Raw genomic sequence first — 26,250 nt, 5'->3', positions numbered from 1 at the left:
AACATTAAAAGAAAAAACAGGGTATCTGCTTGTAAACAAAAACATTTTATTCTAGCTTCATGCATTCTTTTTTTAAACACTTTAATGTGGGTAAGTGAAAAAAAGCTGAAAGCTGAAAAAAAAAGACTATGAATTGAATTCAGAATGATGATCAAAAACGTAGATGGAGTCGATCAACACCACAAAGCTTGACTGTAATTATTACCTCTTCATAGGTCAACATTTTATTCCATAATGTTAGTTTTGATGCTGTTTCATGTCAGATGATCATGTTGGATTACATGTGTTAGTATCTGTTGTTTCTTTTTCTCCTTCACTTGTGTTTTTTGGAAATTCTGTACAGAAGATGCGTACTAGCGCCCTCTAACGTATAACAATGAAAACACGGATTCTAGGAGCACAAGTATAGTTCAAATATATTTAGACTTTTTGTAAGTATAAGTCAAGTATACTTAAATGTCATTTTAAGTATATTTCTGAGAAGTACATAAAGCCTTTTTCTGAGAAGTACATAAAAAGTAAACTAAAAGCATACTTTCCTATTTTTACTTTAAAAGAAGTATACTAATAGTCACACTTGAATAAACTTATTTTTCGTAAGGGACTGCAAAACATGTTTTTAAAAGAGCATTGTTACAATCACCATCCACTGTATTTCATTTTCAAGTTACAAACTAGAATGCTTGTGGTACACAAAATGTAAACGCAGCCTACAAGGACACTCTCAGTGAGCTCGTGCTTAACCATGAAACTGTGTAATTCACAGTGACAGCTTTTTTGATTATAGTTCAATGGAAGCATTTGCTGCTTTGCTTTGCACACACTTTGTGTGACTTTTTTCCCCAAACCAGTTAAGTGCAAACCACGTCCTGCAGCCGATTCTGAAGAGATTTTATTGGTCATATCAATCACAGTGATGACTGCACATGCACAGCATTGTGCAATTTCTCAAGCTTTCAGGAATTCAAAGTGCATCTGAGGACATTCACACAATACACAATCAGATGTTCACTCACCGTGTGTAGTCCAGGCAGAGAGTGGTGAGGTAGCTGATGCCTGCAGCATTGCCCAGTCTTTCCAGAGACCCTTCAGTTATTTTGCAATCAAGTAGCTCCAGTGATTTCAAGGGATAAACTGTCCTCCCCCTCTTCTCTAAAAGAAGACACTGTCAGAACAAACACATGTGCATTAAATTATACAGCTGGGTTGGTGAAATGCATCTGATGCGGTGAATTTACAATCATGGATTTTACAATTACTATTATTTTCCACACAGTCTCCTTCATTTACATTTACAACAATGTGCTGACAACCACCACAACACTTTGTGGTGGTGAGTTTTGCACATGCAGACAAACACTCACTTTTTCTACAGAAAAGTGTACAAATTTGTTTCATTCAGTGCAACTTTATTTCATACTTTTTTAATAAAAAAACATCTGTTTCTAATGCAACAACAGAAAAGACCACATAATAGCACAATTTTTTCCATCATAGTCATAGCTGATTTGTGCACTCACCGTCACTGCTAAGCAAATTAGGAAGACATCCACTCAACCGGCTCTAAGGAATCATAAATACACAGAGATCAAAGCTGTAGTTCTTGACAAAGCAGCTGTGTGTAATCGCTGTCTAAATGTGAGAAGAGTAATAATTACATGCAGGTATCTATTGTAGTCTATCTAAAGCTCCCCTCAAATGCCATTCCATAGATTAGTGATGATCTACAGCAAAAAAAAAAAAAAAAAAAAACAACTCCCAGAATCGGCATCAACATCTTAAAAATGATCAAGGACCCCTTATAGAACTCCCAGGCACTAACTGTTATAACCATCTGACCGGCACATATAAATCTGTGTATGTGCCAGATTTATATGTTAGGATTGTCCTAAAAGCATTTAAGTGCAGAACTTCAATTGCATGCTTATCCACCATATTGTTTTCCTTACATTCATTGTCTGCAGGTCAGTGGCATGTGGCAGTGATTTTCACAGCATCAAAGCTGTTCTGGAAGTAAATCTCACCCTTTAATTGGACAGATTTTTCCGATTTATATGAGCTGATGTGTGAACATGTTGCCCCTGGAAGGGAATAAAAATGGGTATGGACCACAGGATAATAAAAAGTAGTGGCAGTAGCCAGCCATAAACATATAACCAGCAGAACGCATGCGCCTGTTGGACTGAAGAGGGGCCTTTTCAACGGTTATACAGAGTGGTTTAGAAAAAACGCCTCCGGTTACTATCGTAACCTCGGTTTCCCTGAGAGGCGGGGAACGAGACATTACATCTTCTAAGATGTATATGGAAACTCCTCCCTTCTCCACTTTCGCTGAAATCTTATGGGCTAATGCCAAGCTGGGGACAGCTGGCCCAATTGACGCGAAGCATGCAAATACTGACAGGTCAGTGGGCAGTATAAAATGCGATGGGCGCGGGGAAATTATGTCAGAATCCCGACTGGAAGGCTAGCACAGCTGATCAAACAGCAACCACAGCGGCTAACCGTAATGTATCGTTCCCGCCTCTCAGGGAAACGAGGGTTACGATTTAGTAAACCGGAGGCACGTTCCACTATCAAGGGGGTAACCTCAACATTACGTTAGCTAAGATGTATATGGGAACCGTATTAAAATCCCGCCGTGAGAGCAGTGAAGATAAGCCCTGAACGGGGTGGTCGCAATCACACCCACACATAAGCAAGACAGTTCTAGCCAATAGCCGAGTCACTAAGAGTACTCGCATCTGATAAGGCAGAACTAGACCATATGAAACATCTGCTCCGACCCTAACAAAATTTGCATATCTTCATGCAATGAACACGAAGGCTGCACTGAATAGTCTACAACACAATGAGCACTCAAGCATGAGAAGTTATACAAATAGAGTCGACAGCGTTTGCCGGTGACAACTGCATAATCTTATAAACCATAACACAGAGTTAGCAGCTATGGTTTACTACTGTATAGGACTGGTATAGCTGTTTGTTATAACAGTTCACAACATATGAATGAAACTTAACTCACCGAAGTACATGTGACGCTACAGAGGGGAACATCCAGCTTGTAAAACCTGGCGAATGTTGTTCTGGGAAGACTAGCCAGCAGCAAGACATAAATCCTGGATAGGACATACCTCTAGCCCAGGTCCATGAGGAAAGGCAGCAATTGCCCTCACCAGAATGAGCTTTGATGTTGAGGGGGACAATTTTCCCCTGGCATTCGTAAGCCAACGTAATAGCGTCCAACAAATCCAGTGAGAAAGTCTCTGTTTTGAAACAAGCATGTCCCTTATTACATCCACCAAAGCACACAAACAGCTGGTCCGACTGACGAAAGGCGGCAGAGCGATCCACATATCTCCGCAAAGCTCTAACAGGGCAGACAGTGCTCTGAGGCATCAGCGTCACGCGAGGCTGGCGGCTCAGCAGATAAGGCAGGCAGGGAAACAAACTGTGCTCTAAATGGTGTATTGAGTGACTTCGGCACGTAACATGGTCTCGGCCGGAGATTGACATTACAGTCACCAGTCCGAAACAGATGCAATCGTCATTCACCGAAAACGCATGTAAGTCTCCAATGCGCTTCGGGCGAGGCGGGAGAGCAAGAAGCAAGGCCCGTCTTCAGGGAAAGCTCCTTAACCCCAATCGAAAGCTAAGGGCTTGAACGGTGGTAGAGATAGTGCCCTCAAAACTCGAGCTAGATCCCACGTCGGTACGGAGGGCGGCCATGAAGGACTCAATCACCTTGCTCCCCTGAGAAAACTGATAACTAGAGCGTGCTTACCGATCGATTGCCCGTCAACCGGGGGGAATGAAAAGCAGCAAGCAATAGCGGCCACATACACCTTCAGCGTTGATGGCAAACTCCCGCAATCCAATCTGTGCTGTAGAAAGCGCAAAACCATCCGACACGGAACAGGTCCCCTGGTCAATACCAATGTCCTGGCACCATTTTGTGAAAACTCCCACTCAGAGCGTAGAGCCGCCTGGTAGAAGGCTACGGCGCCGCCTCAGTAAGTGTGCTCAGCACTCGTGAATGCAGAGCGTCCCCGCTTCATTTAGGGTCCCCGTAGCGGCCACCACATGAAGGTTTCCACAGCTCGGGGCTGGGGTGCCATATCGTGCCGTTCGCCTGAGACAGCAGGTCCTTTCTGAGGGGAATTTGCCATGGGGGAGACACCACTAACTCTCTCAGGTCCGCGAAACCAGGGGCGATTCGGCCAGTTCGGGGCCACGAGGTATAACTGACGCTCTCCGTCCTTCTGATTTTGCACAACACCATAGGCAGAAATCTTCACCAGAGGGAACGCGTAAAGTCTGCTTCCCGGCCAACGCGATGTCAGAGCATCATCTCCCTGGCCCCTTTCCCCCCTTTTCCCCCTTTCCCAGCGGGGAGTGAGGGATAGCGAGAAGAACGCCTGACAGTGCGTGTTCTCGATTGTGGCAAACAAATCCACTTCGCCGCTCCCCTGAACTTGATCCCAAATCATTTGAACTGATCGTGGGTGAAGCCTCCACTCTCCTTGAGGAATCCCGTTCCTGGAAAGCATGTCCGCTCCACGGTTCAGGGATACCGGGGATGTGCGCCGCTCTTATGGAGAGAAAGTATCGGTCCGCCCACAACAGGAGACTCGCTGCCTGTTTGAATAGAGCTCTGGAACGCACGCCGCCCTGGCGATTTATGTACGAGACCACAGACGTGTTGTCGGTTTGAATCAGTAAATGTTGCCACTCCAATTCGACCGTGAAAGGCTTGTAGGGCTAAGGACACCGCTTCCAATTCCAAACGGTTTATGTGCCACCTTTCTGTCGACTCCAACCACCGGCACTGAGGCAGGTACGCCCAGGCATACTTCTCCCAAGCCTGCAGTTGATGCGTCCGTCGAGACCACTGGTGCGCTGCCATCACTATACCCAAGGGAACTCCATGGGGCTGAACATATCCGGGCTGCTCCACGGTCTCAGAGTGCTGACGCAACTATGAGTGACCGTAATGGGTGCTTGTGGCCTGAATACCACGCCCCTCGGGCGGAACTCGGGTCTTCAGCCAAAACTGTAGCGGCGCTGCATATGCAGCAGACCCAGATGGCACACTGAAGATAGCCGCCGCCATCAGTCCCAGAAGCCTCTGAAATTCCCTCAGTGAAACCGACCTGCCCGGTCTGAAACGACGCAGAGTCGATGAAATTGCCTCTATGCGCTCTTGAGAGAGATGAGCTTGCATCGACCATCGAGTCCAAAACAATACTCCCAGATATGTTATAGTCCGGCTCGGTAAAAACACGCTCTTCTGCATATTCACACGCAGTCCCAGCGTATCCAAAATGGCGAAGCAGTGTTTCCACCCGTGGCTGATTAGCACATCTCTTGAGTGGGCTAAAATCAGCCAATCGTCCATATAATTCAAGATGCGCATTCCGCTCGATCTGGATCCGCTCGGTTGATGGGTCTCAGGTCCTAGAATCGGCAGAGTCCACCATCTTTCTTTGGCACCACCAAAGTAGTGGCTGTAGAAGCGCTTTCCTCCTCGCTCGGAGGGATGCGCTCTATCGCTCCTTTCTTGAGCAGACTGAGAACTTCCTATCTCACAATGGGAAGGTTTTTGGGCAAAGTCAGTGACGGGACCACGCCATTGAAGCGGGGAGGTCTGCGTTTGAACTGAAGAGAATATCCGTGCTGAATTATTCCCAGTATCCACGGTGAAACGCCCGGGATAGCGCTCCACGTGTCCATGAAGTGACACAGCGGACGCGTTAGCTCTATGGCAGGGATAGGCCACCTCCGGTCCTGCAGGGCCACTATCCTGCAGAGTTTAGCTTCAGCCCTCATAAAAATCACCTGCCTGTATCTATTCTAGTAATCCCGAAAAAACTGATTGCCTTGTTCAGGTGTGTTTAATTAGGGTTGGAGCTAAACTCTGCAGGACAGTGGCCCTCAGGACCGAAGTTGCCTATCCCTGCTCTATGGGCCACCGTAACCACTGATGGTGTGTTTTGACCGGAGCCCTGTCCCTGCGTGGCTAGAATCATGGCGGGCATTGTGTGGTGTTGGCACTCTTCGCCCCCTCGAACGAGGCCATTATAATCATGGGTTGTGGCTATGCACTGCTCTGAGACAGGGCGAGTGACACAGTGTTGGGTGCAAGAGGAAGAAAAAGCTCTTTTTGTGGATGGATAAATGTTTTATTGTGTAATTCACACAAACAGCAATTTAAACCAACATAGCAATCGTCGCCCATAGGAACATGGGGATCATGATGCTCTTGAACATGGCGCTTGGGGGCGGGGCCTCCAGCGAGCTCTCTCTTCATCCTCATTAACGGTCCGTCAGGAAGACGGATTGGTAGTCGGGGATGGCATGCTGCTCTCTCGCGGTGCGGGCTCCTCCTCTGACCCTGAAGTTTCCTTCCAGGCCCTGACCACTGCTTGCTTCGGCCGAAACAAGCGTCCGGTTTGGGGTGGGGGCCACGGCGGGCTGTCTAGCCCGGGTTCCTGAGCATGGCGAGGTGCAGAAGAAGAGAGCGGGACCTCGCAGATGGTGACTGGATTGGACTTAGTGAGCGACGGGGCATCACGTGGCTCATCGCCTTGGCGCGCTTCTGTGTCTCGGAAGATAAAACGATCCGTGACCGATTCCACAGCTCACCAAAGAGGCCGGAGGGAGTGACTGGAGTGTTTAAAAGCGTTTGCGGTCAGCGTCCTTCAGGTCAGCTGGGGGAAGCCACAGGTGCCTGTTTTAAAGGACGACCATGAACCCCATGGAACAGCCGATAGCTTAGTAGCCATCAGCGGTGAGAGATCAGTTGCCGCGAGCAGATCCCTGATGACGTCAGCGCCGACTGCGCCACCGTCGAGGGATTTGAAGCAGTTTCGCAGGAAACACCTGGAGTATAGCCATAGCGTGAAGAGCAGAAACTGCATCCCCTGCAGCAGCATAGGCCTTTGTCCGCCTGGTGGGCCGTGAATTGCACGGCTTGGAAGGCAGGGCTGCAGTCCGGACCCATGCATTTTATACTGCCCGGTGACCTGTCAGTATTTGCATGCTTCGCGCCGTCAATTGGCCAGCTGTCCCAGCTGGCAGTTAGACCATAAGATTTCAGCATGCTATTACAGCATAATTTTGCTAAATTGCACTCAAATTTTGGAAACAGAAACCTGAAAAATTCCACACAAATTAATTATACTAAATTACACCAAAATTTTGCAAAAATAAACTCAAATATTTCAATAGATTTCTTGGCCCATTTCTATACATTTAAGAGGTGATCCATGGTTGATTTGTTGGTTTTAAACCTGAAAGTATACTTCTAAAATATACTTCTCCATCAGCTCAGAAGTTGTGATTTGATGGATTTTTTCATGTACACTCTTAAAAATAAAGGTCTGCTTCACGATGCCATAGAAGAACCTTTTCGTCTAAACGGTTCCATAAAGAACCTTTAACATCTGAAGAACCTCTGTTGCACAAAAAGGTTCTTTGTGGCAAAAGAAAGTTCTTCAGATTATAAAAAAGGTAAGAAAGAGATGGTTCTTTAAAGAACCTTTGACTGAAATGGTTCTTTGTGGAACCAAAAATTGGTGCTTCCATGGCATGAAGTTTAAGTGTGCTATTTGTATGAATTTGATATTAACAAATATCTACATCTACTTCAAATTATATCAATTTGAATTAATCAAATCTTAGCAATTCATATCATCATAACAAACTCAAGTTATGTATTTACATATATCTACATCTACTGTTGAAATTAAAATCTGAGGGCCACTGTCCTGGAACTATAATCCAACACCTGAACAATTTAAACTAAGTCTTCAAGTTCCACATTAAAAATCTACAGGACAGGAGCACGTGTTAATCTGTTACCTGATAGGCTATTTTTCAGATTGAGAACCTGGCCATTCAAAGACCCCATTGGCTCAAAACAAGGCTGAAAAATGGTAAGACAATGCCTGCAGTTGGCTTCAACGTTTGCTGATAGGCCTACATAATGTATATATCAGTTTAAACAAAATAAAATATTGTTTATAATGTGATGTCATCTCTCAGGTTTCTCTCAAGTTCCTACAGAAGTTACAAGTCTTATAGTGCTGGAAAAATAATCAAAATTTTGGCAGTAGCTGAGTAAAACTCTTAGGTCTTCATGGGTTTTGACAAACTCGCCATTAGCCTCAGAGGGTTTGCGGTAAATACAGTTGAAAAACCTTTAATCAAGAAATCAATGTCCAGTATGCAAATATTGTCCCTTTAATGGGAAAGTAAATTTCTTTTGACCCTGAATAAAAAGTATCAAGAAGTGTGACCCTAAAAGAATACAGATTAATGTTTTAAAGACAGATTGTTCTTAGTTATGTAAAATGATGTGGAAATGCACAGAACAAAAAGACATGTGAATTATGGAAAGGGAGAAGTTTAGGAAAGAGGAAAGAAGGTGCATTAACATGTAAAGCCAAATATGTTTTGCAACAAAATGCCGAGAGGACAGAAAATAAAAAAAAAAAAAAACATCTGGAAAACTGAAACTTGTTGTGTAATGCAGAAATCTTTCCAAAGCTAAACTGATCTGGTGTTAAGATAAAATGTTAACAGTTATGCCTCATTACCATTCACTGCTGAAATAAAGGACACATATCTTACTGTGAATGATGTGACTGAACAATCATTTTTTTTGTTTGCACAGGAAGGTTTGGGTTGTATTGCAGCAGACTTGGCTGCCCTGGTGTACCCCTTCTCTCTCTTTTGTGCTGGAACAAGCATCCTGAGACTAAATGCTTTCCATAACGGCCAATCACAAAACTAGGATAATACAGTAAAAGTGGGATCGGTGCCTCACCAGCTCAACTATATCTTTTTGCTTGAGAGAACAGACTCCAGATGTGAAATTCTTGTGCCGTGTGTGTAACGCTCATCTCGTATAGCCATTAACAGAGGCTGAAGGCTGGGGATAACAGTGTCTGAAGGCCCCAGCATTATCTACAGGGGGGAGAGATGAGAGGGACAGACAGAGACAGTGAGGTGAGAAGGAGATGCATGCAGTAGAAATTTTAATAGAACATTAATTAAGAGGGAGGTTTCATTAAATCTGTCAATGCACATGATCCAGCTTTCACCTCAAAGGAGGGGGGGGCGGGGGGGTGTGGGGGGGTAAATATTTAGATGAATCCCATTGGTTCCGCAGATCATGTGACCCTAAACAATCATGATGTTTCAGAAGTCATTACTTCCACTTTACACTTTCTGTAAGAAACTTCCCTATTTTAAAAGTCAAATAAACGTTCAATTAACGTTTGAAAAATGTAAAAGGCCACATCCTGCGGATTAGTACTATTTGTATTTGGCGTTTGTGTCATATTTTCGGCTCATCATATTTGCAGTTGCAGGACTATTTTCTATATAGCTGCTATAAACAAAAAAAAAAAAAAAAACTTACCAACCAAACAAACAAAATATAAATACAGAAATACCCACACGGCCCCGAGTGGATCTTATTCACATTGAATAGGTTTGAAGCCACTTTTTAACATGGACAAAGTATATTGACTGTCATTACATGGACAAAAAGCAGCTTTAAACCACCCTTAAAATATCTTTAGTGTGTTATCAACACTACAGAAAGAAAAGCTTACGAGTTTTGAACCGTCCATTTTCTTTAGCGCACAGAATTAAAGTAGTACTGAGTTTTCCCGTCAAATGTTTCTTTAAGTGTCTTTCAGTAATCTGTGCCATCAAGGCTAAAAGTTCATAAATGAACCATTTTGGGACCTGAATAACTTTTCCGTTTCCAGCCGACTTCATTAGCCAAATTACCTTTTTGAGAGGCTCCTGTCTGTCGATTTGGTGAAGGATGTCCTGTCTGAGCACTGCACTGGGACAGCTGTTAGTCCGTTTTTCGTTGCAGTTGATGCTAGTAATCTTCTCCAGAGCGCGCGGATAGCCGCACCACTTCATCATCATCGGCGGCGCTCGACACTGCTGACTGCGCCTTTCGCATTACGATACTAAACACTTTTCGGAAATTTATTAATTAGTAACAGTTGATGTGTTGACGTCTAGAGTTAGTTGAAACGCAGTGCACTGAAACATGTCTGTTGGCATGTTATCAACTTTGATTTGGAGCGTGTCACATGCAGCTATCCTCCAGAGCACTGTCTGTTGTCATAGCAACACCGAATGAAAACAGACCATCCCTTCGCCGATACAGTTTCATGTACTGTGTTTATTACCGTTCCTGTTATCACGTTAAATTTAAAATTCTCATCATTTAGCCTACCCTCGCGTCTGTGAAACGTAAAAGAAAATCGCATATAGGTTGTAAACATGTCTTTCTTACGTTTGGATGTGAGGTAAAAAGGGAGTTACGACAGGGAGGTGAATAAATAATGAGTGAATTTTCATTTTTTTGGGGGTCGTGAACTAAATTCCTCGAAGTGTTTTATTTTGTAACGAAATCTGGTGAATTTTATGGGGTGTCAGTGTGGTAAAACAGACTAAAAAATGATAGGCTATGCCAGACAAAAATTGCACAACTCTTATCACCTTTTTGAAACTGCTTCGTGCGATTCAGAGAGGAAACCATGTCATTTTGATCAATGCAGTAAGTGGCATTTTATCCAGCCACAGATTTACTGAAACCAAGCTGTATTTAAGCTGTCTACGCCAGAGCAAAAGCTTAAAACATCTACACTACAGCTTAAAACCAGCCTAAGCTGATTGGTTGCTTTGGCTGGTATCCCAAGCTTGTTTTTAAGTGGTTTTGGCCACTGTTACGCTGGTCTTAGCTGTTTTTTACTAAAAATCAACTGGTTTTAAGCTGGATATAGTAGCATAGAAACATGCTAACAACATGCTAGTAACTTGCTAATCAGGCTAGAAACACGCTTTTTACAGGGACTTTCAAGTGGTTTTGGCCATTCCAGATTTTCGCTAGTCTTTCTTAGCGGCTTTGTATATTCTGTTTGGTTTGTTTACGGACATCAAACTATTTTAGCTGGTTTTCGCTGCATTAGAATAGAAACATGCTAGAGATATGTAGTTAGTTTACTTGCTCATCATGTTAACAAAAATGTCAGTTACTTGATAAGTAGCTCGCACACATGCTAGTCAATTGTAATAATGCTAATAACCTGCTAGTCACTTGCTAGTCATGCTAGCAACATGGTAGTCACTTTGCTACTCGCTGACTAGCAACATGCTAGTCACTTGTTAATGCTCGACACCATGTTAAAGCTTATCCTCCTGTAAATGGCTTGTCCAGTGGAACCAATACGCACATGCAAGTCGCTGAATACATCGCTAGTCACTGAGTAGGAGACATTGTGTGAATGACCTGTGAGTGAGCGTCGCCCCAGGGGTGCCAGTGTGTGAGAGGGCCACCAGACGCAGCCAATGAGGGTGCAGAGTGGAAGCCTAGCACGTGAGTGGCGTGAAGGAGAGCGAGACGCGCGATAGCGTGAGTAGACTGAGTGCTGTGGCGATGGCCGACGCCTTCTGTCTCAGGACACAACGAGGGAGGCGCAGATACATGTTAGTGCCTTGATGCATGATGAAGAGATAGATGTGGACGGCGGTGACGAGACTCACCTAGCGCCCCCGGTGTGTCCTGCTGTTACATGTATCATGCTCACACTGTTCCACAGCATTAGCGGTCACTTGCTAGTCATGCTCGGCAAACCTGCTAGTCCCTTGGCTAATCATGCTAACAAAACATGTAAGAGGACATGTTAGTCAATTAATATGTAGATGGCTAGCGGAAGGATAGTCACAGCCTCTTAGTCATGCTAGCAAACCATCGCTTCGTCACTGCTAATCATGAAGACAACATGCTAGTCACTTTACTAGAGTCCTACTAACAACATGCTAAGATGACATGCTAGTCATTTAACAATCATGTCGCGAAGAGTCCGCATGTCTAGGGACTGTTAAGCAACAGAGATTTATCAAATCAAGGCTGGAAACATGCTAGCGGACATGCTATTTTGTTTTTTTTTTTTTTTTTCTTTTTTTTTTTTTTTTTTTTTTTTTTTTTTTTTTTTTTTTTTTTTTTTTTTTTTGTTTTTTTTTTTTTTTTTCTTTTTTTTTTTTTTTTTTTTTTTTTTTTTTTTTCTTTTTTTTTTTTTTTTTTTTTTTTTTTTTTATCACTTGCCTGTTTTCTGATACAAAAACAATTAAATTCTAATCATGATGGAAACATGCTAGCAACACTGCAAGTCACTTGCTAGTGTACATGCCTAAAAACATGATCGTCACTTGTTAATACATGCCAATAACATTATAGAAAACTTGGTAATGACATGCTGGTAACGTGATTAGTCATGTTATATGTCGATTACCTTTTAGTCACTTGCTAATCATGATAGCCACATGCTATCGGCACTGCGTAATCATGATATTCAAACATGCTAAGAAAACATGCCTAATGACATGTTAGTAAACTTGGTTAATCTATCCTAATGACATGCTAAGTCAATTGCTGGAATCATGATTAGCAACATGTCTAGTACAAGTGCTAATTATGGTGGAAACATGCTAGCCTACATGCTAATCAACTTGCTAATCATGCGGAATCATGCTAGCGACATGCTAGTAACTGCTGCATCATGCTGTACTAAAGACCTGGGACTTAGTCCCTTGCTATTCATGTTAGCCACATGCGGATCCACTTGTTATTCATGCTAACAACCATGGTAAGAAACATGATAATGCATGGTAGCAAACAGTGCTAGTCACTGTTAAGTAATGCTAAAAAACATGATAATGCCATGCCTGTCACTTGATAATCATGCTAGCAACATGCTAGGCAATTGCTAAACCTGCTAGTAACATACCCTAATAATTTTATTGACATGTTAGGTCACGTGCTAGCCACGCTAGCAAACATGCTAGTCATTTGCTAATCATGCTATAAACTCCCTAGTAGGACCTGATAGTTAACTTGTTAATTATGTTAGCAACATTAATAGTCACTTTGCGAAAAAAAAAACATCAATGCTGCAACCATGCTAGTTTACTATTTCTTATCTTAATTATCTATCGATCTAATCTGTCTATTTACATACAAATTTAAATTGTTATTGACTTCAAACCCTCAAACCTTTAACGCTTGTGTTCGTAGGTTCACATACTCATTACTTTCTGGCGAGATTTGGCTTTTTCAAGCCAACTTACTAAACTTTCTTACTACAAACTTTTACTATCTAGTTAGGGGACACGCACTGAAGGTGCGTAGTCACCTATTGTAACATAGATTTCCTTATTAGGGGACAAGCACCGAAGGTGCGTAGTCACCTATTGTAAACGTTAGATTGCTTATTAGGGGCAAAGAACCGAAGGTGCAAAACCGTGGCACCTATTGTTTTTGTTGGCATTATTAGGGGGCCAAGCACCGAACGGTGCTTAGGCACCGTATTGTATCCGTTAGCATGATTTTCTTCTTACTTCTACTTCTGCCACAAGTCTATGACAGCCCATAGAAACCGCTTGTGGGAAAGTTGTGTGAAATTTGGCACACTGATAGAGGACAGTGAGAAAAAAGTCACCATAGCAAATTTGGAGCTCTAACTCAAACTCTCTAGCACCCACCACTTGTCCAAAGTTGCACTCATGTTTTTATGCTAATAACTTTTGAACCGTAAGCACAGAAAATTAAAATCATGCCGAGCTGAAGGAACCCGCAAAAATCGCAAGGTTTAATTTTATTCGTAAAAACTACTTTTTCTAACACGTCCTAGGCCGTTCCACAGATTGTCATGAAAATGAACCAGATTTATCTTCAGAACTATGCTGGCAAAAAAATTATAGAATTCAAGTTGATTTGTCCAACCGTTCTTGAATAACATGCAAAAGAATTTGTTGAGCTATATCTCCACAACGGCATATTGAGACCAAACTTGGTGTGTGTTATAACAAGCATGACCTGAGACTACCTGGAGCGTTTTGGGACTGTATCACCTAGCGGTCAGGAGATATGAAAAATGCATATTTTTGCTTATAACTTACATTTACATTTTTACATTTTAATCATTTAGCAGACGCTTTTATCCAAAAGCGACTTACAAATGAAAACAGTAGAAAAATCAGATCAACGAGGGAGAAACAACAACGGGTATACAAGTGCTAATGAGAAGTCTCAAGTTAGTCTAGTACAGAACACATAGCCAGGGTTTTTTTTTTTTTTTTTTTGTTTTTTTTGAATATGATAGACAAGAAAAAGAAAAGGTAAGTACTAGTATTAGTTGGTTAAGTGCAGGCGAAAAAGATGAGTCTTTAGATGTTTTTTTTTTTTTTTGAAAATGAGTAAAGACTCAGCTGTTCGAATTGAGATCGGGAGGTCATTCCACCAGCTGGGCGCAGTCCAGGAAAAAGTCAGTGAGAGTGATTTGAACCTCTTTGGGATGGCACCACAAGGCGCCGTTCCACTTGCAGAGCGCAAACTTCTGGAGGGTGCATAAGATTGAACTAGGTGAGTTTAGGTAAGTTGGCGCCGCGTGCCAGTGGTCGTCTTGTAGGCAAGCATCAGTACCTTGAATTTGATGCGATGTAACCCTGATGAGGGGAGAGGAGTAACCATGAGCTGTTTTTTTGGGCTCAATTGAAGACAAACCCTCGCTGCTGCATTCGCTGGAGTCAGTTTGTAGAGGCTTGATAGTACATGCAGGAAGGCCCCTCCCCAGGAGAGCATTGCAATAGTCAAGTCTGGAGAGAACAAGAGCTTGAAAAAGGAAGTTGGGTGGCTTGCTCTGAAAGGAAGGGCTCTAATCTTCCTAATGTTGTATAAGGCAAAATCGGCAGGACGGGCGGGTCGTTGTAGCAATATGGTCTGTGAAGCTTAACTGATGATCCATCACAACTCCTAGGTTTCTGGCTGTCCTGGAAGGAGTTATGGTTGACGAACCCCGGCTGTATAGAGAAGTTGTGATGAAACGATGGGTTAGCTGGAACCACCAGCAGTTCAGTCTTAGTAAGGTTGAGCTGAAGGTGATGGTCTCATTTATCCAGCTAGAAATGTCACACTCAGACAGGCTGAAATGCGAGCAACTACCGTCGGGGTCATCTGGTTGGAATGACAAGCTGACAATGCTTTGGTTAACCTCAGCGGACAATGCTTTGTTAACAGCAGACTGGCAGTTCCAGAAACCACTTGGAATAGAGAGCGTTGTAGTAGAGGTCAGAGGGACAGGCTTTTTAGATTTGTCGGGCAGGGCGAGCTTTCTTCGACGTACATAGCGTGCTCTCTGCCTGTTGGTAGTGATAGTAGAGATCTGAAAGCACATAGTGACTACAAGTGACCAAAATAAGTATTTGGAGGATGAGCTGTACAAAAATTGAAGGGGAAGAAAGCAATACTCAAGTGCCCTGTCAGTGTCCTTGCTCGGTGGAGTCGCGCAGGTAGAGTCGATGGTCTTTTTTTTACCACCCGTCGTTTCGGTCTTCACACATAGGAGGCTTCACTAAACGAGGGTCTGCCACGACCCACGGCTGCCGCGGTGACACCTACCCACTTATATATTTGCCTGAGTACCTGTGATTGAAGTCAGCTGGTCACGCCTCCCTATTTAGCAGACCAAAACTGTCCAGTTTCCCGCTATAGGCAAACGCAAAACCAAACGCCACTTCACACGTATTTACCAGGGGTAAGCACACACAGTAATTAAAGCAAAGTTTCCCTAGCAATGATGATCACGCAGTAGTCTAATGAGAAAAAACGAGGCAAAAAAAAACTTACAAACTGCTGTCCTTATCTGTCCCTCGGGACTGTTTCTTATACTGACAAGCGCTTACAAAACAGCTCTTTAAGTAGTGTTTACCGGCTTACTGGCTATAGTCACGCCTCCCTATTTAGAAGACCGAAAACTGTCCAGTCCCGCGATAGGCAAAACGCAAAACCAAGCAGTAGTCTAATGAGAAAACGAGGCATAAGACACAGTAATTAAAGCAAAGTTTCCCTAGCAATGATGATCACGCAGTAGTCTAATGAGAAAACGAGGCAAAAACACTTACAAACTCCTGTCCTTATCTGTCCCTCGACTGTTTCTTCTGAATGGTTGGGCCCAATTTTCCCATGTCAGCCATTTTGGGGCGTGGCCATTTTGAATTTTGTCATAAAATGCTATAATTTACGAACGCATTGACGTATCGTTATGAAACTTGGCAAGCATCTTTAACAACCATGCCTGACATGATGGGTTCAGCGCCACCTTGTGGTCAAAAGTATGATGAAATTTATAAAAATGCTAATAACTTTTGCTTACATTAGCCTATTGTAATGGGACTGATGTTGACAGATTCCTTGGATCATGCCTAGAACATCGATACCAATTTTTGCCATAATTGACTGAACTTCCTGTCCTGTCCACCATTTGTGATTTATGTTGAAAACCCTACTTTTTGAACTCCTCCTAGACAGTCAGTCCCAATTTTCACTAAATCTGACTTGGATCATCTTCAGACCATGCTGGCAAAAAGTTATGGATTTTGTGTCGATATTAGAAAACAGTTCTCGTTAAGCACGTCAACGAATTTGATGGAAAGATGCCAAACTGAATCTGAGGGCCGTATCTCTGCAACGCTTTGACATATTTACATCAAACTATATATGTGCCATTGTCACCTCAAACTGATCACGCCACATCAATTTGGTAAACAGCGCCACCTATTGGTCAAGAGTAATAAAACCATTATTAACTGTTAATTATTAAATTTCCAAACATTTTCCTTGGGTCATGCCGACAACATAGATACCATTTTCAACTTAGACATTCCGAACCTCCTGTCTGCCATTTTGATTTATGTTGAAAATTTACTTTTTCGAACTCCTCCTCAGGTGACAAAGCGTTATGGATTTTGTGCCGATAAGTGAAACTTTCCGACTGTGGTGACAAAACGTTATGGATTTCGTGCCGATAAGTGAAACCATTTTTGTACATCGCTGCTAAAAAATTTTAGGCACCAGTGCCAAACTGCATCTGAGGCTGTATCTCTGCAAATATGTTGACATATTGATAACCAAACTTTGTATGTGGCATTTATCACCTCACCCGGACCATGCCACATTGAATTTGGTAACAGCGGCACCTATTGGTCAAGACTAATAAGCCATTCATTAACTGTTAATTATCAAATTTCCAAAAAAGCTAATAACTTTTGATTGCATCAGCCTATGGTAATGAAACTGGGTATGAAAACTAGTCCGTTGTCCTTAGGAATCTATGTCGCTCAGGGTGTATCACGCCGGCCGATATACGTGTACCCTACAATCACAAAACCCTCTAGTCTGATCATTAGTCAGAGGTTCTGACTAACTATTTAATAGGTCCCCCATGCTTACCCATAATTTAAATAGTTGTTCTGTTTAGCCCCCTTCAGTCACCCATGTAAACAACTTAGTTAAAGCTCAAAACAGTAATCAGCGGTTATGCTAGTACTATTTGCCTAGCCCCTGATAATTAATATAACTATGTACCACTTAATTAAATCTGAGACAATAAGCAGAGGTTTATGGCCAGTACTATGAAGTATGCCCGAAACATGCTAATACTGCAATAGATTTTGTCTAGCCCTCCACAGTTAATGGAAACTGCATAACAACTTAACTAAAGTGAAGGCAGTTAGTCAGAAATCTATAATCTCACCTGATGTGCCCCATGCTCCAACTAACCTGAGATTTAGTATGTACTAACCCTAGACGCAGATTTGTGGTAACATACACCTTCACTTAATCAACTTGAGAAAATAATTTCAGAATAAGTCAAAATAAGATCCAATGTAACAATTTATTGTCACTCAGGTGAATATGTATTATGGCAATTACATAGCCAATTCAAAGATATCAAATCAATACAAGACATGTAATTCTCAAAGATGAATCTAGAAGTAAGATGCATACCTGACTTTAGAAAAATACAAAAAATAGTGGACACACGTCATGCTATGGGCTTCATTCTGGCTACAGAATCTCCCCAACCCTTTGCTGCAATCCTTTAATACAACACCAAGATAAAAACATTCCCCCAAATGGAGGCATGTAAAAACAATTGGAATTTGCATTAAGCCAGGTTCCAGACCTGGGTGGTTTATACCTCAGTGGGAACAAAATGTTATTTAGATGGAAGACCCTGGGAAAGGGCACTCCCATTACAGTAAGCAAAATATCTCTTAACTCTTCGGATCTCTATTATCTATTATTATCTGTTAGTCTACTTTGTAAGATTGAGACCATTGTACCACTCACCCTGAGGACTATTCAAATGATACCAAAACATGACTATAAATATTACTTGCATTCATGTAGCACATTATACTATTGACCATTTTGAGTGAACCAAATGGAGGGAGGCTAGGTAAAGGGAAGTAAGGGGATGAGAAGGAAACTGATACATATGTAAGAGAGGCGTTATCTGCATCTCCACTCTGTGGGGTGTCTCGAAGATGCCTGTGTATGTTTGTACTGTCTGTTTCTCAGGAGATCAAAGTATCTGGGGTTCCTTCATCCTTACAAGCTCATGTTTAATACCTTTAAATGCATTTAAAAATTGGTCATATACTTGTAGTATTAGGACTGGTTGTCCCTCAGCCAGAACGCTGGAGTCAGACATTGTCCTGCTTCACCCCTTCAGGGGGGTCCACCACTGATGGTGCTGGGAATACAGATATAAATAAATCATTAAAAAACAGTGAGTGATTTTCTGCTTTTATTGATTGTTTTGGGTCATGTTAAGAGCGTAGACAGCAGTATAGGTACTGTGTATTATGCTGCTGTCACATCCCAGCAGGTACACAACGTCATATGACATTGATATTTGGTTAAATTTCGGTTGCGATGTCGGGTGATCAAAATTCAGTGTCTATTCAACGTCTAATGTCAATTTTAAATTTGATGTCCAATACAGACGTCAGCTGATGTTGATTATTTGTTGTTTTTAGGTTGTGTAACCAAAATCCAACGTTAAGCCAATGTCAAATTGGCATCAAATACTGACATCAACCGATTTTTATTCTTAACCAAAATGCAACAATCTGTCTTGACATCATATCCAACATCAAAATGATATTATATTGATGTGCTGGGTTAATACACAGCTCTAATATACTGTAAGCATGCGATTTCTTTCCCAGCTGTTTACCTTCACAGACAAAACCGACTGTGTTTTTGTAACTTCTGTGTGTTTTTTAACATTGGACTTGCGTGTAATTAACAGTTTAAAGCACAATAAGACATGAAAGAATTTAGTCCTCACATACCGTGTGACACCCGCTTCCGTTTTTGGCAGATTGTGCTTCAGATGTGTGTGCTTTGAAAACTGTATATCAGAATTTTGAACCGATATGGCTTTAAAGCGCATGATTTCAGAGTGATAGAGTGATAATCAAAACCAAACAGATGTTTTTGGCAGATAATCTAAAGCAGGAGCTGTAAAGGCACAGTATTCTGGAAAAGGGGGCAGGGAGCAGCAGGTCATTTATGCATTTAAAAAATACATGGAAAAGTTACACCATGTACAGTAGAGTTGTTTGATAGATAGATAGATAGATAGATAGATAGATAGATAGATAGATATCCCACCTACAAAGTAGTTACAGCTGGATTAAAGCAGGAGGGTTTAATGTATTGCTTTCTGTTCACTAAAGTGCCTCCCCTCATGAAATATGTTATGAAGAGGATTATGAGGGGAAGATGTTCACAGAACTGAGGAGGATCTCACACCAACAACGAGACAGAGCAATAGAAAGAAAATGATCAAGACAGATCATTGTCTATAGAGAACCTTTGGTGCCTGTTTGTGAAGGGTTTCAAGTACTTTAGCATTTTGCCCTTGACCTTGTAAGGCTTGGGAGGATCCATCTCCCCTGGTAAGTGTTCAGGAGTTGAATGTACAGGTTTGTGTCTGTATGGTATTAGGGTGGGGTGCTTTCAAAGGAAAAAAAATCTGTTAGACAAATTTGAAGGATATGAGTATGTGTCTCAGAAGACCAAATGCACAATTACGTACTATAATGCTATTGTCTTCATTCCAAATTTCCAGTATTTGGTTTTAAGAATGCCACGTTTAACCCTCATAGATCCACTATTTTTGACACAGCCTAATGAAATTTTGGATTGTGCCTGTGGGTTTAGTCTAAGATAAACCTAATTTAGACTATAAGGGGTTTCAAACTGGGGTTCTGGGCAATTTTATATTATTATTATTATTATTATTATTATTTATTATTATTATTATATGTTATTATTCTTATGTTTAATCAGTAAAATTTGTCAGAAAAACAAAATCTATAGCCAAGTGCGCTTTACATATCCACCATTACTATAATAATGGGCATAATTTACAGAAAATTGTTTCATTCTTTGCTTTGGTATCAATACAGTAATAATATAAAAGCCAAATTTTTATATTTGTGGGCAAAATGCTTAAAATATCCTGCTTTTTTCTAAGCATTTTTATGTTTTAAATGGGTCTTTACTCGTGAAATGTATAGTTTTCCTTAATATTCTATAAAGGGGGTTTCTCATAACGGCATAATCATATTTGGGGTCCTTGGCATCAAACAACATCTATGATTACTGGAAAGACTTTTATAAAAGTCAAAGGCACTGCAGTTTTGATTTTCAGGGCCCCCCAGGGGGAAATTCCAGGTCCGTGAAACTTCAAAGGATATCAGAGCACAATTTCAGCCTCCTAGCTTAAAAGTTAAAGCATGTGTTGTTAAAATACTTAATGATGACTACTGTGAAATTTTGCCTTTATTGCAATTTTGCAACATTTTCTAAAAATTCTAAAATCCAAAAATAAAGTATGACACAAAAGTTGATCATTATTTTTGTTACATATAGCGCCATGATCCATTATGTCTTTGATTGTATCTGCTGCCTGTTTAACAACCCAGATTAACAATGACTATATTGATGGCTGTATTGCTTAAATAAAATATCACATCATGTATTACTAGGGCTGTTTTATACAGGGGAAAAAAAATCAAATCACCTAATTTAGATGTTAATATATGACGGGATTCTAAGTTTTTATAGCAGAAAGCTGTTTGCTTAAAAAAATAATATTCCATAATGGACATTCAAACAGCACTGTAAAAAAAACTTATTTATATACATTAGGTTATACAATGTGAGTTGTAACACAGTCAGGTTACCCACCTAGAAATTAGAGGTGACACATTTAAATGATTTACGTGACAAAGACCAATTTCCAGAAAGAAATATCAACATTTCACCCTGGTATTGGAACATATTGTAATAACAGCACTCATTACTTGCATTACTTAACATTACTTTATACAGTTCAAGGATAATGTTGGTTTCACAACCACTTTAATATGTAGCAGATGAACATGGGGGAAAATGAGTTAAAGATGTTAAAGTGAAAAAGTGTTACAAGCATCCTCAGTCTCATCAGTTTTTATCCACAGAAATAGGAAAAACATCACTTTTTAGTCCTATGTCAGTGAACTCACACTGACCAATCCTGACCATCACTGAGAGTTCCAGATATTCTAGCTGCAGGCGGAGGAAAAACATCACCCACCAAGCTCCTCACACCTATCAAATATATCATGTATCATTTTGTGAGTTTCAACACCCTGAAGTACACAGAAGAGATTAATAAAATATGCAATATGGCAAGAGATATATAGTAGACAGCAGACCGAGTTTAAAATTACGTATAAAATCTAAGCTTTAATCACAATACAAAGTCATTTTTCACTCCTAACTAGATCCACCTGCTATCCATAGAGGAGCGTGTTGAACAACAGAAATAATTTACAGCCTGGCAGGAATGTGACTTCTAAATGAATCTCAGATAGAAAAGCATATGCTGCAAACTTAATACAGAAAGGCCAGAAGCAGTACAACACCTTCAGTGTTGTTATTTTATACCACCGTTTTCGATAAATGTGTTCATACCTTAGAGTACATAAAGTACATAAATATACATATACATAAAAATACATTTAAGTATTCTGTTTCTCTCTAGGGTATATTGCTCTTGTACAGCAGGCAAGTTTTCAAATAGTTTTTAGTCACAAAAAAAAATAATATTATAATAAAGAATAGACACATCTGAACCTCCTCCCATAAATAATTTTTTGCATGTTCCTTTGACTAAAAACTGATACAAATCAGTATTATAACATCACTTTGCTGAGTTTCCCAGCAACACGTTACATTCAAGAAACTGGCAAGTGTTCAGAGACTAAATCAACATGTGATAATTTGCCCATTTGTGTAGTGAGACTCATATTGCTCTATAATCTTGACACTGAAATAAGAGACAGAAAACTGAAGCACCGTTTTGCTTATTAATAACTCTTATGGCTTTTAGTGTTTAATAAACTAACTACAATAATCTTTTTCCTGAGCCATTATAGCTTTTTTAGGTGGCACTTTAGTCATTGGTACAGTTTAAATATAAATTTTGAGTTATAATAATTAACTACATGTACTTACTATGGCTAAGATTAGAATTATATGGTTTGGTTTAGAGTTACTTGCATGTAATTATACATAATTAATTGTTATTATAATAGTGAGTACATGTTACACATGTAACAATGACACCTTAAAATAAAGTGTTACTTTATTTTACAGTCAAAACTTTAAAGTTTGTGTCTTTACAGAAAAAATTTAATAAATATACGCTTAGAAATCTTCACTGCAGTATTACAAGGTGACAAAAAAGCATAATCTGCAACAATTCCTGAAGAAGCATTACAACAAAACCATCATCAAAATAGTCAAAAAACAGTCCGTTTTGCCTCAAACTCTATAAATAATATCACGTAACGCTACCAGGTAAGACAAGTTTCAGTTGAACTGATCACTTTGTTCAGACTCTAATATTTCGTCCCTGAATTCTCCGGAGGGCGCTGGCACGTGTATAAAAGCTCTAGCAGTCGCATTGGCGCGCACAGTCTGGACTTACACCGCGAGTGAGACCGGTTGGATTCTAAACATTAACGAAGAGAAATGACAAACGCACAGGAAACGACCCGGCGCGACGCCAGTCCTACACACGCTGCTGCAGGTAAGTGTTGAATCAGATATCAAAAATATGGACCATTTAGCGTAAGAAAGAAAAGGTTAAATTTTGAAAAATAGAAAGTATTTTCTGTATAATACGTATTATTGTTAATGAATGAAACAGAATGTCTGCATTGACCTGCACTTGTCATTTTTACACTAAAATAAAATGTGTTTCCAGTCGAAACTATTTTATCGATTAGGCTATATTACTGAATTTGATAAACATAGACTGTGTATTGAGAGACTTCAGCTCAGGTAAAGTGAGTGGGACCTCAGGTAAAATAGAACGATTTTTTTTTTCATGATTGGTTGTATTTTAAATATTAGTAGACAATCATATATACCCGTCATTAATAATTATTTTTCATTCGAAAAATGTTTTTATTTGTCTGACAACCTCATAGTGCATCAACCTTCAACATATGGATATGTGTTTTAGTGTGTAATAAATGTACCTTAATAAATTAGATAAAGTGAGACATAATTCTAATTTTAAATAAAAAAATTTCATACGTAAACAGAGATTTGTCAGTCAAGAGGGGAAACCTATACAATTTATTTAAGCAGATTTAAACTGTATTTATGTTACTGATCTGCAATCATTTAAATGTATTTAACTCCTAAACTCTCTCTGGTAGATGCAGTGAGGATGAGGAGAAGAAAGGCTCAGGGGCTGGTTTCAGGCATGTTAAGTCTGTCTTTGCTCATTGTAGTGATGGGTATCTACACCAGCACTCGCACTGAGAGCGTCAGCATCACAGGATACATGTCAGGAATTGTTGTAAGTGTCATAATCTCATTTTGATTCGTATTTGGTATAAATGCAGAAACACTGGGGGACAAATGTTTGAATAGAAAATGTTAAATTGTTTGTTCAGTATTTGTTGCTTGTTTGTATTTGTTTTCTTTGGTATTCTAACTATAAGACCCACTGACATTCTTGATCTTTTTGTACATACCCTGGAGAACTAGAGTTTATTCTGATCTCAATGAAGATTCCATTCCATCCAGCGAGATGAAAATGTACTTATGTTCAGTCAAAACACAATCCGATAGGAACAGTAACACCCCAAACAAACCAACCCAAAACAAAAACACTGACTTTATTTAAAACTCGACAAATCTTAAATCTGGCCAAAATAGACAAAGACCAACCAAACTTTTCCAAGAATAGAATTCAACAAAATAGACAAAGACTAGCTAAATCTTTCCAAGACAAATTTTCATGAGAAAACCACACACTCAGTATTAGCAACAGAATCGTACTCGGTTATAAATGTAACATCGGTTCCCTGAGATATGGGATAGAACTGCGACTGCTAAGACGCTGTGGGAAAAAGTATTTTTTTTTTTCTCCTAAGCTGAAGCCTTTTTCAATAACGCAGTGTAACTGCATGGCCATTGGTTCGTGCAGTATGCTTTAAAAATGAACCAATGGCTCAGCAGCGGTGCTGAACGAACCTATGGCCACAAAGCCCGCCAAAGCCCGCCAGAATGGGCGGGACCATCTGGCTTTATAAGCGGGCACTTCGCCATAGGATTCATGTTACTTTGACTAAAGCGACAACTGAGTCGTGCAGCTGCATAGCATGGCTAGCAACGCAGTACTCGTCGCTGTATCTCAGGGCACCGAGGTTATATTTGTAACCAAGCTCAGAGCGGTACTGTGTAAGCTGTTGCATGCAAGGCATGGACGTCCAGGTTATAAAACCTAGCAAATGTGGAAGGTGAGGCCCAACTGGCTGCCGCACAAATTTCTGCAATGTACATGCCACTAGACCAAGCCCGATAAGAGGTGACGCCTCTAGTTTAATGGGCCTGTACTCCAATGGGGCAGTGCAGGCCCAAGGAAGAGTAGCCTAGCATAATAGCGTCAATTATCCACTTAGAAAGTCTCTGCTTCGTGACCGGATGCCCTTTAGCGTGGCCACCTAAGTAAACAAAGAGCTGTTCAGACTGCCTAAACGGGGCAGGACGCTCAGTGTAAACTTTCAGTGCCCTGACGGGGCAGAGTAAATTCAACTCCTGGTCCTCTTCTGAGGGAGGAAGCGCAAAGAGTGAAATGACCTCTGCCCTTAATAGAGTAGAGAGCACCTTAGGTATATAACCATGCCTCAGTTTCAGGACAACCTTAGAGTCACCATGCCCGAACTCCAGGCAGACAGGGCTCACAGAGAGCACCTGTAAGTCTCCCATTCATTTGACTGATGCTAATGCTAGCAGCAGAACTGTTTTCAACGACAGGGACCGAAGGTCAACAGACTGCAGCAGCTCAAAGGGAGGACGATCCAGGGCCCTCAGAACAGTGGGCAGGTCCCACGTAGCTACAGTGATGGGAAGGGTGGATTCAGCCTCCTAGCTCCCCTCAGAAAATGGACAACAAAGTTGTTTCTGCCCACCGACTGGCCTGCTATAGGGGCATGAGAAGCCTTTATAGCTGCTACATAGACCTTGAGCATGAATGGGGAGTGCCCCTTATCCAACAGCTCCTGCAGGAAGGACAATATCACCGATACATCACAGATGGACGGGTCCTCGCTGCGGGTTAAACACCAGGCGGAGAACACTGACCACTTAAGGGTGTAAAGGCGCCTTGTAGATGGAACTCTAGCCTGAGAAATGTTGTTTAGAACACACTCTAGCAGGCTTGCAGGTTCCTGTCGAGTGACCAAAGATGCAGAGCCCACAGCTCGGGCCGGGGGTGCCACATCTACCAGCACTACTGAAAGAGGAGATCCCACCTCAGGGGAATTGGCCATGGGGCTGCTATGAGCAGGTGTGACAGCTCTGATAACCAATGCTGGTTTCTCCAGAGCAGGGCCACAAGGAAAACCTTGCGTTCTTGTTCCCTGATTCGTCTGATTACCTGTAGGATCAGGGGAATCGGGGGAAAAGCATAGAGAAGGAGGTTGGGCCAGTCATGGGCAGGGCTGGATTGGTAATCGGGCATTGTGGGCATTTTCCCAGTGGGCCGACGCACCTAAGGGGCAGACAGAATTCTTTAAATTTTCTTATAGTATAATGTCCACCATAATTTCTTGTTCATATATTCCAAAACATATTTAAAACATCTCATAAGATTATTCAATGCAATTGTATTTTTTTTCAGTGTAAATGATTTAATTTGATAACATAGAGATAACAATAATCACATTATTATAATTGAATTTATAGATTAAATGTAAGAATTTGAAATGAAAGATGAAGTATTAATGAGATTAGGG

The 26,250-nt window shown here is 41.1% G+C and overlaps 1 protein-coding gene and 1 long non-coding RNA gene across 3 annotated transcripts in view; one reads left to right on the top strand and one right to left on the bottom strand.

Annotated features, from left to right (window-relative positions):
* Window positions 1–1,019: 1,019 nt before the first annotated feature.
* Window positions 1,020–9,896, bottom strand: LOC122140421. Its single transcript, XR_006157090.1, has 3 exons — window positions 9,805–9,896; window positions 8,831–8,970; window positions 1,020–1,165 (listed from the first exon to the last, which is right to left on the bottom strand). It is a non-coding gene; the product is annotated as an uncharacterized LOC122140421 (long non-coding RNA).
* A 12,957-nt stretch (window positions 9,897–22,853) lies between these two features.
* Window positions 22,854–26,250, top strand: part of LOC109085543 (transmembrane protein 255B) — a 37,350-nt gene continuing 33,953 nt past the window's right edge. The window contains exons 1-2 of one of the 2 annotated variants that reach the window (XM_042743831.1): window positions 22,854–23,027; window positions 23,665–23,807. In XM_042743831.1, coding sequence (XP_042599765.1) covers window positions 22,970–23,027; window positions 23,665–23,807 — 201 coding nt within the window. In that variant the 5' untranslated portion in view covers window positions 22,854–22,969. The remainder of the gene's footprint in view (window positions 23,028–23,664; window positions 23,808–26,250) is intronic. The other variant, XM_042743830.1, reaches the window with a different exon arrangement.

The sequence above is a fragment of the Cyprinus carpio genome, chromosome B18 (genome assembly GCF_018340385.1).
Source record: "Cyprinus carpio isolate SPL01 chromosome B18, ASM1834038v1, whole genome shotgun sequence".
Classification (NCBI taxonomy): Eukaryota; Metazoa; Chordata; class Actinopteri; order Cypriniformes; family Cyprinidae; genus Cyprinus; species Cyprinus carpio.
This window is presented reverse-complemented; position numbering and strand designations above follow the sequence as displayed.